Below are 20,297 nucleotides of genomic sequence, written 5' to 3'. Positions count from 1 at the left end.
ATTAGTTTTCAAATGGAATGAGCAATTAAAAATATTTTTTTATTAATTTAAAATAAAAATAAAATAATATCTATTTAAAAATAATTCTTCAAAATTTATATATTAATATGTCTGATGTCTAAATCAGAGAAATAACAACAATTTGTATATCTGTGATATTATTGATGATTAAATCCGAGATAAATTCAAGTGGTTTCCAAGATCCTAATCCAGTAGAAAACAAAGTCAATCGCCTTTTCCCACGCTTATCACTATTCAAAATCCCCTCTCGTCTCTCTTCTGGAGGCTTCTGTTTCTTGTTCTTCTCTCGCTTTGCCCTTGCAATGGCGTCTGATCTGGAGACCAAAGCCAAAGAAGCCTTCATCGATGACCACTTCGAACTTGCTCTCGATCTTTACTCTCAAGCCATTCAACTTAACCCTAGAAAAGCTGAACTCTACGCTGACCGAGCTCAAGCCAACATCAAAGTTCAAACTCAATAATTTCCCTGGTACCTCCTTTCCTTTCCCATTATATCTTTATATTATTAAAAGATCAATTGTGATTTCTTTTTCTTTCTTTCTTTTTGTAATTTTGTTTGAGCAGAGGCTGCCGCGGATGCAAACAAAGCAATTGAGTTGGATCCTTCCATGTCGAAAGCTTACTTGCATAAAGCGTTAGTAGATTTTCCCTTGTCTACTCATTTTTCCCTCTTTATGTGATAATTCGGTTTGGTCCAATGTTTTTGTTGTTTATACATAAATAGCATTGATGTTGCTGTTTCTGTTATTATTTTCTGGACTGACTTTCACGGTCTGCACTAACATTAACTGTTCTAATCGCACCTTTAATATAATTGCTCAAGGAATTCCTGAATTGTTCTAATGGTGACTATTAGAGGAAATTATATTAAGGGTAAAGTATAGTAATGATCACTGAACATTTCTGAAGTTTGCATTTAGGTCCCCAACTTTTAAAACTTGCAATACAGTCCCTAACATTTAATCCGTTTGCAATATGGTCCCATACCTATGAAAATTAGGGTAAATTATATAAATGATCACTGAACTTTTTAGGTAATTGAATTTAGGTCCCCCAACTTTTAAAACTTAAAAACAATCCTCAATTTCATTCTAAACCACAAATTCCAAAGTAATTCAATTTCATTCTAAACCCTAAATTCCAAAATAATTCAATTACATTCTAAAACTCAAATTCTAAAATACTTCAATTTCTGTTTTTTTATAAATGATGCCAATGTCACTAAATTATTAATTAATTTACTTTTTATATTTAAAAACATATGATAATTTTTAATATTAATTTAAAGACATGAAAATTTTCAATAGTAAAATATATGATAATAATTCATTTATTTAAAAAAATATATTTCTGATTATTTGTGTATGTTTTTATCTAATCATACTTGTTAATATATTTTATATCTTTCATATAAATATTAAGACTACATATATAACAGAGTCAAAATTTTATATATGAGTTATGTTAATAATAGTAATGATGTACAAATATATTTTATTTTTATATTATTTCTATAATAAAATATAAATATTACCATGATAATTAAATATTTATTTACTTATTCATCGAATATTTTTTGTAGAAAAATTATTTAATAAAATCATAAAAAACACAATAAAAAAATAAACACTGAAGTTGACTACTTCAAAAATAAAATAAAAAAAATCAATAATTTAATATAAGAGAAAATAACTTCAGTGACCGAAAATGTTTTATAATATACGATTTTAACAAATTTTTTTTGGATTTGCGAAAATGACCAACATATTCGCAACGCGAACTACAATTTCGCAACACAGGTTCCAAAATTGCAACACGATTTTCTAAATTCGCAACGCGAATATGTAAATCGCAACGCTAATTACCGATATAGGTAAACAGTATTATCGCAACGCGATTTTCAAATTCGCAACGCTAATTACCAATATATGTAACCAGTACTATCGCAATGCGATTTTCAAATTCGCAACGCTAATTACCGATATATACAAACAGTGTTACCGCAATGCGATTTTCCAAATTCGCAACGCGAATATGTAAATCGCAACGCTAATTACCGATATAGGTAAACAGTACTATCGAACTCGATTTACAAATTCGCAACGCTAATTACCGATATAGGTAAACAGTGTTATCACAACGCGATTTTCCAAATTCGCAACGCGAATAGATAAATCGCAACGCGAATATGTAAATTGCAACGATAATATGTAAATCGCAACGCTAATTACCGATATAGGTAAACAGTACTATCGCAACGCGATTTTCAAATTCGCAACGAGATTTTTAAATTCGCAACGCTAATTACCGATATAGGTAAACAGTGTTATCGCAACGTGATTTTCAAATTCGCAACGCTAATTACCGATATAGGTAAACAATGTTATCGCAACGAGATTTTCAAATTCGCAACGCTAATTACCGATATAGGTAAACAGTACTATCGCAACGCGATTTTGGAAACTGTGTTGCGATTTACAAATTGGCATTATAAATTTGTTGGTCATTTTCGCAAATCCAAAAAAAGTTGGTTAAAATCGTATATTATAAGGCATTTTTAGTCACTGAAGTTATTTTCTCTTAATATAATATACCCTAAGTTGATGATAACAATCGACTCAAAAGAGATGGGGTTTGTGTCACGTTTTCGTAACGTACGTAAACTTTCTATTTCATGGTCACGTATTCTTTTAGTTCTAGCATGATCTATTTTTTAATTTTCTAATACACTTAACAAAATTATATTATAACTCGTTAAGTGATTTCATAGGTAAAAAAAAGTTATTTTCTTTAAAAGTTTTAAATTCAAACAATTGTTTTTGTAGGGTATATCTATATTATTAATAAATTAAAAAAATTGAATAAATACTATCTTATAATCACATCAAACTATTAAAAAACTAAATTATAATTGAAATAAATAAAAATTATAAGGATGTCAATTGGGGATTTTGATTCATAATTTTTTCATTGAGAGATTTTTTTTTATTCAATTTCTTCCATAATCATTTTTATATTTAAATTATTGAAGGTTACTAAATTTACATTTACGAGGAGGGAGTGTATTTTTTTTCTTCACAAAAGTAAAAAAATCAAAACGCTATCACGTTCTTAAAGATAATCTAGTATATTCCTCCTTAAATTGAAATATTTTAGAATTTGGGTTTTAGAATGTAATTGAATTATTTTGGAATTTAGGGTTTAGAATAAAATTGAATTACTTTGGAATTTGGGGTTTAGAATGAAATTGAGGAATGTCTTGTAAGTTTTAAAAGTTAGGGGACCTAAATTCAAATGCCTGAAAAGTTCAGTGACCATTTATATAATTAACCCTAATTTTCATAGGTGCGGGACCATATTGCAAATGGATTAAATATTGGGAGACTGTATTGCAAGTTTTAAAAGTTGAGGGACCTAAATGCAAGCTTCAGAAATGTTCAGTGACCATTACTATACTTTACCCTTATATTAATTATAAATAGCTAAATTTTGAGGCAGTTTTGTAGAGTTTATAGATTATATGTAAACTATTGTCTACAGTACGGCATGTATGAAGCTCGAGGAATATCAAACTGGTAAGGCTACGTTGGAGAGTGGTCCTGCTTTGGCACTAGGAGAGTCCAGATTTTCCAAGTTGATCAAAGAATGTGAAGAGCGCATTGTGGGTACTTAGCTTTAAATAAGGGCTTTTAGGAAGTAAGGAATTTATCTATTAAAATTCCTATGTATTTAAAAGCTACCTATAGTATCTTAATAACCGTGTCTTATGAATATGTGTGTTTGTTTAGAGGAAACTGGTAAGCTACCAAAGGAGATGCTGAAAGGAGTGACAACAAATGTCGTACCTGCAGAACAAGTTGAGCCAGTGAAAGATGTGCCTGTTCCGATGACAACAAATGATGTACCTGTGAAAGAAGTGAAGCATTTGTTTTACCAGAAACCGGAGGAAGTTGTTGTCACAATATTTGCCAAGGGAATACCGCGAGATTGTGTTAAAGTGGATTATGGTGAACAAATCGTAAGTTGCGTACTAACTTATCTGTCTTCCTTTTGTTTTTTCATTTTCTTGTTTTTTTGTGCTTCTGTCCTTGAGATGCTAATGAGTATATAGGCTAAAGATATGCTATCTTTCTTTGGTGCACTGCAGCTTAGTGTTTCCATCAAAGTTCCCGGTAAAGATGCATATCATTTCCAGCCTCGATTATTTGGAAAGGTATTACGTGAAATTCATGTTATCACGATTCTGGTTTGTAAGAGTAGTACGGTAAATATGTTTGGAATTTTATTTCTTGGCAACTGTCCAAACATAGAACTCTGTAGATAATACTGACGATATTGAAAACATTATGCTGAAGTGTGGATTGCTTTTCTGTTTAGAAGTGACACAAGTTTTTTTGCTGAATCTTTTGCTATGTGATTGCATCTCTTGTTTAGATGCTCATTGTTTCTACTGTTTTTGTTATTGTTGAATAGATAATTCCTAATAGATGCAGATATGATGTTTTTTCAACCAAAATTGAGATTCGGCTGACGAAAGCTGAACATATTCACTGGGCATCTCTTGAATTCAGCAGGGAAGTTGCTGTTCCCCAAAGGGTTAGTGTATTAAGTTGATATCTGTTTCATTTCGTCTCTATTACTGGACGTTAAACCATGAGACAACCAAATGTCTGAGCTTAGTTTTGCGTCCTGTACTGACTTGTTAATTTTCCCTGTGCACTCGTATGCATCTTTGCAATAATGTGTGCACGCTTTTGCAGTTTTGCACCTATATGTAATGATAGTTTGAAATATAAAGGTTTATTCTCGCTGTGTGCTCGTGGTCGTGTCATAAACTACTTCTGTTTGCAGTAACTGCAAATCAAAGATTGCTGTATACGTCCTCCAAACCAAAGAGGGTTAATTGGGATAAAATTGTAGTTCAAGTAAAGGAGGTACATTGAACTTGAAGCTAACTATTTTCCCCCTTTGTGTCTGATTTTGGGACTTGTGACCCTCTATGGTTGGCTTTCAGGAGAAAGATGAAAAGCTTGATGGTGACGCTGCTTTGAATAAGTTTTTCCGAGACATTTATCAGGATGCTGATGAAGACACAAGGAGGGCCATGCAAAAATCTTTTGTAAGATTTCATCCCAAATCCCAACAGATTGTTTAATTTTGCCCCTCAAATTTGTATAACTTTGATAGATTACATGTACTTTAATTGTTCATCTGCCATGGACATATTCATAACTTCGGATGGTATGTTTGTAGGTGGAATCAAATGGGACAGTGTTTTCAACAAACTGGAAAGAAGTTGGTGTAAAGGTGGAAGGAAGTCCTCCAGATGGTATGGAAATGAAGAAGTGGGAGTACTGAGGTTCTTTGTTCCCAATGGAGAAGATTGTAACTTTGGTCTGCGATTTTGGTATGTGAATGTTGTTTTGTTTTCTATATATATATATATATATATATATACGTAAGCTTTAGGTGTTTGTGCAGTTGGTTGGGTGTGCTTCAATGGTCTTATTATCTGACAACAGAGAATTCGTTCAAAACAGCATGGCAAGATAAGAATATTCATGAAACATGAAGGAATTAAGTTGTGCTGGAAAATTAATTCATGATTCTAACTATTGTCCAATTTTAATTATGTTTCTATATTTTATTAATAAAATATTAAAATAATTTTTTAAAATAGGGAAATATATTTTCATTCTATAGCGATTCATTTTTTTGTTTTTATTCGTGATCCCGAAAATTTTATAGGTCACAAATTATGAGTATCATAAGATGATCATCAAGTAATTTACTTATATCGATCCATATTTGTCAAATGGGCCATTTTCTTTTTCAAACATTCAAAAGCACCAAAGTTGTATCTTGATACAATGATAAATGTTCCTATTCAAAGGTCCCTAGTTATATCTCCTTTAAATATGATATATATTTTTCTTATTTTTATTATTTTAGATGAACTATTTTTAATTAAAATTAAGATTAAATTATAAAATATTTAATTAATAAAGATTAAAGTGTTATTATCTCAATTTAAATTAAATATAGTATCAATTTTATTGAAACTTAACGGGAGATAATTTATTTGCCGTAAAAACATTAATAATTATGTTAATACAATTTTAATTTTTTTATCAATTTCTTTTAATAGTATGGAGTGATTATAAGGGTAATAGTATTGGTTCAAAATTTTTTAACTAATTAGTAACGCACACCCTTATAAAAGAACTGCTCAAACACATGACTTCTAGAAAATAATAAGGGCCGATTTGATTTTAGAAAATATAGGTTATTTTCATTTTCACTATCTTAAAAAATAGAAAACGTTGAAGAAAATATGTTTGGTTGTAAAATTAGAAAATGATTTTTGGAAAATGAAAACAAAAATAATTGAAAATATGAAAACAAAAATAATTGAAAATATGAAAACAGAAAAAAGATGTTTTCAGTATTTCATTAAAATTGTTCTGGAAATTTAAAAAATAAAGAAACATGTGATCTAGATTTTTAACTTAATTTACAAGAATTTAAATTATTTTAACAATATTTTTTTGATTAAATAGTATATGAAACCCTCAAACTTTTACAATAAAATCAATATGGTCCCTAATTTTTTACGCTCAATATAGTCCTTAAATTGATTTTTTTTAATAATTGATTTTTTAATATTTTAATAATTAATTTATTTAATATCTTAATAATTTTTTATACTTCATATTTTAATTTTTTTTTAAAAGAAGTAAATTCTCAAACTTTCTAAAATAATCAACTACAACAACAAACTTAGTCAAAAAATCAATTAACTCTCTTTTGTATCGTTTGGTAACCGTAACTCTTTATTCGGCTGTTCTAATCTTTACTTCTACTTGGTAGCCATAAGCCAAGGTCAATTGTTAGCTCTGAGACAAAATATCCATAGGTTGATCATACAATAGGATCATTGCAAAAGAAAAGAAAGAATGCAGTTTTTTGGAGGATCCGAGCTCAGTCCATCGCCGCCGACACCGACGGGGACGGGGACGGAAAACAATTCCCACATGATCTACATATTCAATCGGAATGGAGTGTGCTTGCTTTACAGGGAGTGGATTCGCCCCCTCCACACTCTCAACTTTCAACAAGATCACAAGCTCATGTTCGGTCTCCTGTTCTCGCTCAAATCCCTTGCTGCAAAAATGGATCCCACCTGGTTTCTCTCTCTCTCTTTCTTTCTTTCATTCTTTCCTTTTCGCTTAACTTTTTCAAGTTCATAATTTTTGAATCGTTGATGATCCGCAGCGCCGACAAAGGAAATTTAGGGGTCCCTCAATTGCCAGGTCAAGGTTGTTCTTTTCATAGCTTCCGTACTAATACCTACAAACTTAATTTCATGGAAACTCCTTCTGGTATTAAGGTCTGCTTTTTCTTCCTTTTTTTTTCCTACTTCGTTATGGTGGTTCAACTAATATACGCTGGATTTTTTTTTCATTTGAATTTAATGAGAAAACTCTGGGTCGATCAGGGAATTTGAAAATCAAAATAATGATGATGATGAGATTAAATACTATAAACCTAAAATCTGTGAGGGATTTGCCCCAATTTTTCTGACCTGTTTCACTAGTACTTAAATTCAATACAAAATCTACTAAGAATTAAGATCATATATGCTTATATATATGTATCTAAGTTCTTCTATAGGGTCATCTCTCCTATGGCTGAACATTGTATTACTGTGCTTATTTCTCAAACTTACTAATTCAACAAATACCATGCGAAACCCTCTTTAAGGCTAAAGCTTCTGTTTGATCAATTAAAATAATTCCATTGTAGCACCAAAATTACCCAGTATTGTCGTTTTTTCTGTATGTTTCTTACAGCATTATTACCATCCGGTTATGTTTTGGGAATTTGTGCATGTTTGACTCTGCCGCACTATTTGTCATTGTGTGCAGTTTATATTGGTCACTAATCCTGGGACTGGTGATCTTCGTGAAACACTCAAGTATATTTATAACTTGTATGTTGAGTATGTTGCCAATAACCCACTCTATACCCCTGGAACTCCAATCAGGTAAACAAGACCCCATTCTTTTCCAAGAATTTTTACATGCTTATCCTTTAAATATTATTCTATTGCTACATTCCTGTTGAATGCTGCATTTATTTTACGTATTTGGTTGTCTCTGCAAATTCAAGTGTCTCACTATTTACTTTTGTTGAACAAATAGTAATGAATGATTATACTTTCGAAGTTAATGTTTGTTTACACTACCTTCTGAGTCTAACAAGCGACTTACGACTTACTCTGCTAACTCGTAATTCTTCTTGATGTATTTGTTGTCTCTGATATTTGTATCCTATAAAAGTGTAGGAAATTATATATATATAGGCTTAGGAAGATATGACTTTCAAGGATGTTCCAAATAAATGAAAGAACTTAAAAAAAATCTGATCATACATATATTAGGCACATAGTCATACTTGAGCGCAAGTGACAAGTGACATTGCAGTTTAGGAACTTGCTTTGTTCATTTATCCTCCGGGGTTGATTCTACTGATTATTATATGGATGAACATTTATACATGTAATGAACTTGACTAAGATAGTGATATGCTTAACATACTGTTAAAATACATGTCAATGGTCCCTGAACTTGATAGGTAGCTCATTATTCAGATCATTGTAGTTTCATTTCTTGATCATTAAAATACTTACTTCCCCCCTTACTTATTTCGACATGGTCAATACTCAATTATTAATCTTTTATCTTTGCTAAAAGGATTACTTAATGTTCTCCATTTGTTTATGTATGCATATGATTGTTGTTCCATATTGCAGGTGTGAGTTATTTAACACGGCTGTTAACCAACACGTGAAGAGCATCAGTAGTTGACTAAGTTATTTTATGTGAATGGTATTTTATTTTTTGATGTCAAAAGTGCATGTGAATAGGCCATTCAGTTGCATCATCATTCCAATTTTAATAAATATACATTAAATTGAACCACAGATGAGTGACTAAACTCGTTGCAGGAATAGAAGCAATAACACAAGGCACCATACATTCCCATCTCTCTTCTAGGTTTTCAAGCTTTTAAAGCTCATTCTATGGTAGGCAAGATCAAATATTTGTCTCTCTGTGCCATCTTAAATAGAGTCTGACCAAATGATGATCCCTTCAAATGATTCGAACTCGAGACAAACATCTTTCTATACGGTGGGTTTAAGGTCCCACATTAAGCCACTTGAATGATTGTCAAATTCGAACCTTTGAAATTTCGCTAAACATGTTGTAATACCCCATAAATTTAGACAATGACCAAAATAAAAAGTTTGAAAGTTTGATGTCAAAGTAGAAAATTGGGAAAAAGTTTAGGGAATTAAGTGAAATTTCCTAAAAAGAAATTTATTTCATAAATAGATGGTTTACTCTTGAGAGTGGAGTTTTATAGAAATTATATTTTTGGATTTGGAATTTTTAGTAAAGAAAAACTAGAAAAGGTTAAAGCCGGTAAGGAATCAGTAATTTTATATTGAATTGGAACATTACAAAAATTTGAAGGATGATATAAATTGGTTGGAAATATTATTTTAATATTTTGGATCAGAGAAATTTGGTTTGGAAATGTGCAATTTTTCAGATTTAACTGAAACAATGGAATTTAGTGACTAAAACGCAAATTTTGAAAATTTAAGGGGAATTTCGAAAATAAAAGTCAAATTAATTCATATTTGACTTTGTTATATGATATGTATTAGGTGGCTTGGTTTTATGGTGAATAGGAAGATTCATTAAGGGCAAAAATGGAAATTCTTATGGAATGGAATAAAAAATTCCATTATGATATTATATTAAGCATGTGATAGAAATAATTAATATTAGAATAACAATAATGGGGAACATTTTAGCTTCTTCTTCATCCAAGTCCGACACCCCCAAAGCTTACAAGGTAGGTATTTTTGTTTTGAATTTTGAAGCAATCTTGTTGATAATTAGACTTCGGTGTGATTAGGAAAAATATTCTACGTTCAATTCTCTACGTTTTGACATGAATATTACTAGGGTTCATGTTTAAGTTCATCTTGAGTTGTTGAAGAGGATGTTGATTTCTTATATTTTATAGGTTTTGAAGAGTTAAGTGATTTTAAAGAATTGGTTGTAAGAATTGATGAAGAACCTAAGAATGAAGTTAAAGAAAACAGTTTGGATTTTGAATCTGGCAGTAGGTTCGAAAATTCACCAGAAATTATATAAAATAATTTGGAGGTTATTTTTATATATTGTGTTCATATAACGGTCTAGTTTTGTTTAAAACAAACGGGGATCAATTTCAAGGTATGTACAAAAAGATATGAGTTTTTAACCAAGGAAAGGTCAGAAAAATCGGACAACAGATTATGCAAAATAGATTCTGTTGGTCAACCCATAAATTGTATAGAATGAATTAGGAGTTCTTTATATGGATAGATTCGTATTCGAATCTAGTTTTCAAAGGAATAAACGGAATTGAATTCCAGTGTATATATCAATACAAAATACTGATTCTTTAAAGATAGTAAGAGTTGTCTGAATATGGAAAATTAATGGGTTGTTGTGTAAGTGTTGTATAATTGATGTACTTTGCTGAAATTATTGGTATTAAGAATCTAAGTGATAAACGGATGAAGGACCATTTTGAGTAAATTGGAAGAGTTGGTTACAAGGTTAAATGGAATTAAGAGTTAAGTATTTTGATAGATGATGAGTATCAAAAATATTATGGAGTTATTTAGGATATGTTTACGTTAGTACAATACTAACATGTATAGCATTATGAATTTGTGATTTATACAGATCGTAATTGATTTGCGATTGAAGCAAGTCAAGTATAAAAAGGGTTTATTGTGGACAATAATGAGGCACAAATATTTGGAAAAATTATAAAGTGTCAAGGTGAGGGCAATACATGTATGAAATTATACATGGATGTTTTATACATCATCAGGAAGACTTGCAATAAGTCGACCTTGTTTATATCGACATGATTTTTGTCAGCATCATTTTTTTACTATGCTCCACTACCCATACTCTACCCACTCCACCATTCACGTGTTTCATGACTTCACCAAGCACCATTTTCATTATATCTTATGTCACCATACGTAAATTACCAATATCCTTTGTTTCCTGGCACTAAATGGATAAATGCATGTCTGATGCATCAAACACCCAACAAATTGTATTATTTTATGTAAAAGCATGTGAGAATTGGGGCTATAATCAATCCTTGTAAAAAGGGGGCACGCAGAAAGTCACCAATAGGGGAGAGATATACGTGAGGGGGAAAAACAAAAGGGGACCGAGCATTGAGTTTGTAGCAGCTTTGTTCTTCAATGTTTAGGGTAAATCACGGTTTGATCCATGCCCTATAAATCACCGTGCTTTTCATTTCTTCAAGGTAAAATCACAGTTTAAGTCCCTTCGTTTTTGTAATGTTATCCTTTAAGTCATTGAATAAAATTATTTCGTCTTGATTCGATCCTCAAATTTCTCTGTATTTGCATTTTAATCACTATACAATTTGTTGTATGTATATTTTGGTTAATGTTTTTTTGGGGCTATATGTTTATGTTTTAGTATATTTTGATACTAGTCTATGCATTCATGAATCTATCTATATTTATCACTTATTTTTTTAGGCTTTCTTATCTCCTATTTTAGTTCTTAAGTATTGTGTTTTAAAATAATTGTTGATCTTAGATTTTAATTTTGAACTCAGTATACCGTGATTTGCTTTTCATTTTTTATATCCAATGTATGATGTATCTATATAGATTACTCTGCTTTATATATTAGTGGTTTCATATAAAGACATTTTAGGTACTATATGCACGTGTATTGCTGTTCATTTGATATTTTTTGTACTTAGCATATATATATATATATATATTCATTTATGCTATATATTTGATATTTACGAATTCGTTTACAGATTTTGCTTTGTTTGAAAATAATTTTGTATGTTAGTATTTAAAATATTTTCAAAAAACACATTTATATAATGGACGTGAAGAGTACTGCTTGATCGAAGCAGTGTGATTCAATACGACATTCGAACTAACGTGAACTTGAAATAAATCAATTTTGTTTTATTAATTTGTGTAAAAGGATTTTCTGTAAATAATTAATTTGAAGTAAATTAATCAATATTTAATAAATATATCATAATTTAATTTGATATTTGAATCAGGATTTCCACTATTACGACAATATGTAAGCGACACAATACCAATTTTGGGCGTTGTGGGTGCTAATCCTTCCCCATGCGTAACCGACTTCCGAACCCATTTTAATCGAATCTTTGGTAAACGTATATCAATTTTTGTCTTAAAAAATTGATTTTTCTTAAAATTGTTTTTAAAAAAGACGTTTTTAGGTATTCGACCTACCTAACTTAAAGGTCGATAGTGACTCTTTTCAATTTAATCCAAAATCACCCATTTTCAAAATTAAAAGTCGTAACTGTTTTTAAAAAAATTAAACGATTATTCCAGCCGAAAAACAGTTACGACAGCTTGACGACTCCGCTGGGGAACGTTTTAGAGAGTTAGGCTGTAAGTGGTTTACACATTGTCGTGTGGTGGAAATTATGAGTTCGAGTCTTTAGTTAACTTATGATTCATTTATTGAAGTTTTTAATTGTTTCATTTTGTCATACTAACATTTGAATTTTTGCTTTCAGAACTGTCCAAGTTTTTACCGAGTGGTGTCGTATTCCTTTTGAGTCAAAGGGTTGAATGTTCCTCTTCACACACATCACGGGCATTTGCATACCGTAAGCTTACTTATGAGCTTTGTCCCTTTTAAGTTGAGATGAAAGTTTAACCTACGTGAGATAATTTGTTTCTCCGCGCGAGTTTTAGTAAGTAATCTTTGGGGTTCATATACCTTATGTATACGTGAGATAAATTATTTCTCCGCATAGACATAAGGGAATGTATCCTCTCGAATTGAACTCGATCCGCACGAGCCTGTAATAGGCCAGGATTGAGGGTTTGGTAGCCCAAGGGGGCACCGACATTAAGGACAATTCAATTACTTTTCTCTCTCTCGTTAGAGCCGAAACCATGCATATAATGAACTTTAGTAATCCACCCCAATGAAATTCATACCGAACCTCTGTCCGTCAGTAGGTACCCAATTCAGTGTACACAAAGAAGAAGCTTTTCTGAATCTTTATTTTTTTGCTTTAAATTTTCTTTTCGAATAAAAGCATGCGAACTAGATACCATGTAGTTATGATCATTTCATTGAAATTAATCATTTTTGGGTAGAAAGCATGTTCGGGTAGGATTGTTATCTATTTAAAAGCATGCTCGGGTAGATATCATGATTGGGTAGGTGTTATATTTATCTATAAATAGCATCTTTTAACTCTATTGATTATATTGCTGGTACTAATTTATTTTTCTTTTTTGTTTTTGACACTAACTTATTTTGTTTCTTTTGTTTGTGTCATTCTTTTTATCTTTGTTGCATTGCATTTCAAGTATCATCACTTTTGCATTTGTATTTGCATCTTCGCGTTTGCATAATCATCATGAATAAAAGAAAGGTGTTGATTAAACCAAGTAATCATCATATTAGAAGAGTGATCATTGAAATGGAAAAGAGTTTTCATAACAAGGAAGAACTCAATCCGGAGGTTCAAGCTTAGTCTGAATAAACACAAAGGGCGAAAGGAGACAATTTACCTGGAGATTAAGTATCACAAATGTCCACAGATGTTAATCTCAAGAGGAATGATATACAAGAGTTGATAGAGATCTAAGAGATTTAGAGAGTAGTAACCAAGGAGAAATTCTACAAGAAATATGGTGACATAGCTCAGCTCCTTTATGTAAAGATAGATGAACCGTTGCTCAAGGCTTTGGTCCGATTCTGGACCCCTTGCATACAGCTGTTTCACTTTCAACAGACAAGATTTGACACCAACAATCGAGGAGTATACAACTCTATTTCGAAAACCTCCAGGTGGATAGAATTTATTCCAAACCTCCAAAAATCAAATCCTTTCAGAGTAAATTGGTGAAAATTATTGGTACAGGTGAAAATGAGATAGTAGAGTACATTCAACAAAAAGGATAAAGTGAATGTTTTCCTTGGAATTGTCTCAAGAAGGTGATACTCGAGCATATATATGAAGATAAGAGATTGGACACATTTACTCTTGCCATGTATGGTCTAGTGATATTTCCAAAGACTTTGTTCCATGTTGAGGCTACTGTTGTAGATTTTGGTAGAGACTTTTTGATCCCTAAATGATTGCCATAGATTAGAGGGAAGACGATTTAGATGATGCACTCAAATACTCACTGTTTGGATTCAGAATCATTTCTGGAAAGAAGAGAAAGTTATTGGGATCATGACTGAGATCATGAAGTTAAATAAAAAGGCTAAACCGTATTTGTAAAATTGATCTTTCTTGTAAAGATGAAAGTTCTTTTGGAAGAATGAAACTCTTTCTAGGAATGATTACTTTTGGAAATCGATACCTTTTGTATTTACATTTGCATTTGCATCTTTGCATTTTTACGTTTGTATTTACATTGTCATTTTTTTTGCATTTGAATTTGCATTTGCATCTTTGCATAATTATATTTATAATTTCAATTTTACATCATGCATTTGCATTTTACATGCACTCATTCATTAAAACACCGAAAATAATATAAAATATAATTTCCAATCATTGTAGTTATTCTGGAATTCACCTCACAAAATGGAGGCAAGAATGACCCAACTTGAACAAGAACAAAAACAAGCTCAAGATGAAATGAGAGAGAGGTTAAATAAGATTGAAGCATAAATAACAAACTCGCAAGTCGGTCTATTACAAAGGATCGAAGAGATGTTTAAGAAACATGCTACAGGTGGAAAGACCACTGTGGAAGACCCCATACATCCTCCGGGTTTCACACCTGTTCACATTCCTGAGCACATCTCTGCTCATCAAGGAATCCGATCACCCGTCTGCTTCACTATCCAGAACCCACAATATAATGCTGGAGCTTCATTCACCACTGACTGTCCTGCTACTTCTGGGCTGAAGCCAGGTGAACATTGTGTTAATATTGAGGTCCCTGACCAAAATGAATTAGCTGAAAATAAAGAGATTATCCAAAGAATGAAAGATATAGAAGAGATGGTAAAATCCAAGGAGATGGTCAATGCATTCTATGGGAGAGACGTAAGGGATCTATGCTTGGTTCCTGACCTCATATTACCCCCGAAGTTCAAAGCACCAGACTTCAAAAAATACAACAGAAGAACTTGCCCATCGGCCCACCTCATCATGTTATGCAGGAGAATGACAGGTTACACTGAAAACGAAAAGCTTCTGATACATTGCTTCCAGGATAGTCTGACTGGAACGGCTATCAAATGGTTCAATCAGAATCAATTGACCAGATTTCAGATCAAATCATGGAGAGATTTGGCACGAGCATTTTTGGAGCAGTATCGTCACGTCACTGACCTAGTACCTGACAGGTGGACATTGCAAAACATGGAAAAGCGACACAGCGAAACCTTCAGGCAGTACACCCAAAGATGGCGCGATGTGGCATCGTAAGTACAACCACTATTGCTGGAGAAGAAAGACACAATTATTTTTGTGAATACCTTGAAGGCTCCATATTTGGGGCATCTGGTAGGAAATATTACCAAGAACTTTGCTGACCTGGTCATTTCTGGGGAATTAATCGAGAACGCCATTAGAAATGGCAAGATAAGAGACTCTGACAGTACCGACGTTAAGAAATGAGTCGATGGCAATACAGTGAGTTCTTATTCAGCTAATCATTGGGCTAAACCTTATAAAATGACCCGAGAAAAGACCCCTATTAGTAAAATTCCGGTGACATATGAAGAGTTGCTCCCAGTACTAGTTGAGAAAAATCTCGTGACTCCAGTTAGGTCTAAACCGAAAGAACCTCCATTTCCTGAGGGGCATGATGCTAATGCAGTATGTAGTTACCACATGGGAATCTCATGGCATAATACTGAGAATTGTGGGGCATTGAAGCGCAAGTTTCAACACTTAATCGATTCAGGGGCATGGACATTCGAAGGATGATAGGGCATTCTGATGCAAACTGAGAAAAATCATTGCAACCACTACGAACTTTTGATGCACTCACATATTATCTTGTTTGAATTTCTTTTCTTTCTCTTTTCGTTAAAAAGTTTGTAAGTCAATTGACAATAAAACATTTTAAATGTTACCTTTTGAGGTTATGAGCAATGAGTAATTTTCAGACTCGAAATTCTTTGAATATCATTTTGATTAAAATCTCTTTTAAGAATCAGAGTTATAGATTTTTGACAAAATGACAAGATGACAAGATTGAAAACTGATAAAACAAGGACCCTTGACCTTACCACATATGAGAAACTCAAATCTCATATCATTCTCTTGTAGGGACCACTTTAGCCTTCTCATCTCATGAGGAAATGATCAAAAGGCTTGGCATTCAGGTATGAATAGAAGCGGACAACATGGGGCATCTCTTATGTATGACATTGCAAAAACTTCCTAGACTACACTTCTGTTGAAGACGGTCAATGATGATTATGATCTTTACGGATGAAATAGTCGAGTAGGTGAATCTGGTTTGGGTCAGTTGCTTGGAAATTGAACTCTAACGATGAGATTTTCTGACTTTCAATAACACCTAGACTATAACAGGTTTTTCTTGACAAGCTTAAGAAATTGATCCGCATATCCATTTTATATTATTATATATACAATAAAGTTTGAGTTTTCCCTCTAAAGCAATTGGTTAATAGCCCCGGCTTTATGGATAGAATTCAACTAGCCTGATAAAGGTGATTATATTATATGTATACAATAAAGCTGAGCTATTCCGCTAAGGCAATTGGTTATAGAGGAAACTCGAAAGCCCTGGCTTTATGAATAGATTATATTCAAACCATGACCTTGATCGGGTACTTGGCAATTCAGTGTATGCTCCACTGTGATTGTCAAGTCAAAGACTTTGTGATGAGATGAACCCTTCAGCTAGCCTGATAAAGGCAAATTACAATAAAGCTAATTTCAGCTAGCCAAACCATGGAAAATTTTATAAATAAGGAGTTTCGGTAAAGATGGACTAAGGGAGTTAAGGAACACCTGTTATAGTCAATTTCACATGAGAACTCAGAAATTTCATTTTTAGATCGATATTTCTGCGCTACCTTTGTTAAAGGAATTCTATGAAGCTTGAACAAATGAAAGATTTCAGAGAACCGAAACAGAAGTGTTCTATAAAGTCTAGTGATTGATTATACTAGTTGCATCATTTTGTATGCATCCGATTAAAATGCCAAGCCAAAGAAGATGGACATGTCGTAAGGTTCACAGGGACCGAACAAGAAATAACATTTCGATGATTGAAACCATAGAAACTTTAAAGAGCTAACCTGAAACCAACCCATCAATTTTGACACTTGTCAAAGAGGTATAACTTTGAAAGATTAAAAGATTTTTTGATTCTCTTGATATTTACCGAACTCATGTTCTATGATTTGCTTCAATTGTGAGCCTAAAAGAATGATGTTTTTCTTAAACTAACTTTTCATATTTTTAAAATAAAAAGAAAGAAAAGATTTTCAAACAGGACAATCTCTCTGGAGAGTTTAGTCTGGAAATTGACAGAGGTCCCTCAGACCTAGAAGCTCAGAATCAGAAATTGGGGCAAAGAATTTGAATGTTAAGGAGCCTGGAAAGTAGATGTTTACAAAGAAATGCAATTGTACACCTTGGTGTGAGAGAAGAATGAAGACGAACAGATCAAGAAGAGAACCAAGATTTCTTGAGCACCTTTTCAATGATATTAATCAAGAAAACATGCATTACACCTACATGAATTTGCATCAAACATTCATTCATGATAGTTGCATTTAGCTACATTTTACATATCTTTAAGGAAAAAATGAGAGCAAAAGACAACAAGACATCCTTAGCAAAAGGGAGCAATCACCTTCAGCTTCAACATTTGTAGACAAATTTTGTCTCGCTTGAGACAATCTAATTCAATACGGAGGATTTATCTCTCTGGAGATTGTTTTCCTTAAAACAAGATTTGTCTCGCTTGAGACGATTTTTACTCGAAATAAGAACATTTCATTTGACTCAAGATTATTTTTCTTAAAACAAGATTTGTCTCGCTTGAAAAAGATTTTATTCAAAACAAGACATTTCATTTCACTACATGTTGAAACAAGATTTGTCTCGCTTGAGATATTTTTTACTTGAAATAAGAAGATTTATTTCACTCAAGATTGTTTTTCCTTGAAACAAAAGATTTTATCTCGCTTGAGATAGTTTCACTTGAAATAGAAGATTTTATCTCGCTTGAGATAGTTTCCCTTGAAACAGAATATTTTATCTCGCTTGAGATAGTTTCCCTTGAAACATAAGATTTTATCTCGCTTGAGATAGTTTCCCTTGAAACAGAAGATTTTGTCTCGCTTGAGATAGTTTCCCTTGAAACAGAAGATTTTGTCTTGCTTGAGATAGTTTCCATTGAAACAGAAGATTTTATCTCGCTTGAGATAGTTTCCCTTGAAACAAAAGATTTTGTCTCTCTTGAGATAGTTTTCCTTGAAACAGAAGATTTTTTCTCGCTTGAGATAGTTTCCCTCGAAAAAGAAGATTTTTTCTCGCTTGAGATAGTTTCCCTCGAAACAAAAGATTTTATCTCGCTTGAGACAAGTTTCCCTCGAAACAGAAGATTTTGTCTCGCTTGAGATAATTTCCCTCGAAACAAATTTTCTCTCTCTTGAGACAGTTTCCCTTGAAACAAATTTTGTCAGATCGTAATGAGAAGAGCTTGTTCGACCTATCACTCGATTCTACGACATTTCGAATCGGTGATGCCTCGCTTGAGGGATTTACATTTCCAGAAGAGTTCATAATGAGAAGAACTCGTCCTAAAGGAGAAAGATCAAAATGAGAAGAACCCATAACCTGAAGAATTGAAGATGAAGACTCAGCCAAGAGAATGAAGCAAGATGACATCATTTGCAGCAAAGACACGACGATTTTGCAGAAGAACAAGAAGAGACCAAGATAAAAATGATGCTTTATTATCTTTGATTCATTCCCGTTTCACAACAATAAGCAAAGAGGGACAGCTGTCAGCATCATTTTTTTTCTATGCTTCACTACCCATACTCTACCCGCTCCACCATTCACGTGTTTCATGACTCCACCAAGCACCATTTTCATTATATCTTATGCCACCATACCTAAATTACCACTATCCTTTGTTTCCTGGCACTAAATGGATAAATGCATGTCTGATGCATCAAACACCCAATAAATTGTATTATTTTATGTAAAAGCATGTGATAATTGGGGCTATAAAAACCCCAATCAATCCTTGTAAAAAGGGGGCATACAGAAAATCACCAACAGGGGAGAGATATACGTGAGGGAGGAAAAACAAAAGGGGGACCGAGCATTGGGTTTATAGCAGCTTTATTCTTCAATGTTTAGGGTAAATCATAGTTTGATCCATGCCCTATAAATCACCGTGCTTTTCATTTATTGAAGGTAAAATCACAGTTTAAGTCCCTTCGTTTTTGTAATGTTATCCTTTAAGTCATTGAATGAAATTATTTCCTCTTGATTCGATCCTCAAATTTCTCTGTATTTGCATTTTAATCACTATACAATTTGTTGTATGTATATTTTGGTTAATGTTTTTTTGGGGCTATATGTTTATGTTTTAGTATATTTTGATACTAGTCTATGCATTCATGAATCTATCTATATTTATCAATTATTTTTTTAGGCTTTCTTATCTCCTATTTTAGTTCTTAAGTATTGTGTTTTAAAATAATTGTTGATCTTAGATTTTAATTTTGAACTCAGTATACCGTGATTTGCTTTTCATTTTTTATATCCAATGTATGATGTATCTATATAGATTAGTCTGCTTTATATATTAGTGGTTTCATATAAAGACATTTTAGGTACTATATGCACGTGTATTGATGTTCATTTGATATTTTTTGTACTTAGCATATATATATATATATATATATATATTCATTTTTGCTATATATTTGATATTTACGAATTCGTGTACAGATCTTGCTTTGTTTGAAAATAATTTGTATGTTAGTATTTAAAATAATTTTTTGTTATTTGAATATTTTCAAAAAACACATTTATATAATGGACGTGAAGAGTACTGCTTGATCGAAGCAGTGTGATTCAATACGACATTCGAACTAACGTGAACTTGA

At 32.3% G+C, this 20,297-nt stretch overlaps 1 protein-coding gene and 1 pseudogene across 2 annotated transcripts; both read left to right on the top strand.

Annotated features, from left to right (window-relative positions):
- The first annotated feature begins 205 nt into the window (after positions 1–205).
- LOC120162961 lies at positions 206–5,485 on the top strand (annotated as a pseudogene).
- Positions 5,486–6,889: 1,404 nt separating this feature from the next.
- LOC120162960 (trafficking protein particle complex subunit 1-like) lies at positions 6,890–9,289 on the top strand. Of its 2 annotated transcripts, none has more exons than XM_039172993.1 (4): positions 6,890–7,207; positions 7,297–7,411; positions 7,950–8,068; positions 9,032–9,289. In XM_039172993.1, the coding sequence occupies exons 1-4, from the start codon at positions 6,978–6,980 to the stop codon at positions 9,078–9,080; spliced, it is 513 nt and encodes a 170-aa protein (XP_039028924.1). In that variant the 5' UTR covers positions 6,890–6,977; the 3' UTR covers positions 9,081–9,289. The 2 variants fall into 2 exon arrangements, with proteins under 2 accessions (XP_039028924.1, XP_039028923.1); XM_039172992.1 differs by lacking the exon at positions 9,032–9,289 and adding an exon at positions 8,837–9,024.
- The last annotated feature ends 11,008 nt before the right edge of the window (positions 9,290–20,297 follow it).

Source organism: Hibiscus syriacus, unplaced genomic scaffold (genome assembly GCF_006381635.1).
Source record: "Hibiscus syriacus cultivar Baekdansim isolate YM2019G1 unplaced genomic scaffold, ASM638163v2 tig00111427_pilon, whole genome shotgun sequence".
Lineage (NCBI taxonomy): Eukaryota > Viridiplantae > Streptophyta > Magnoliopsida > Malvales > Malvaceae > Hibiscus > Hibiscus syriacus.
The sequence above is the reverse complement of the archived record's forward strand: the minus strand, read 5'-3'. Positions and strand labels throughout refer to the sequence as shown.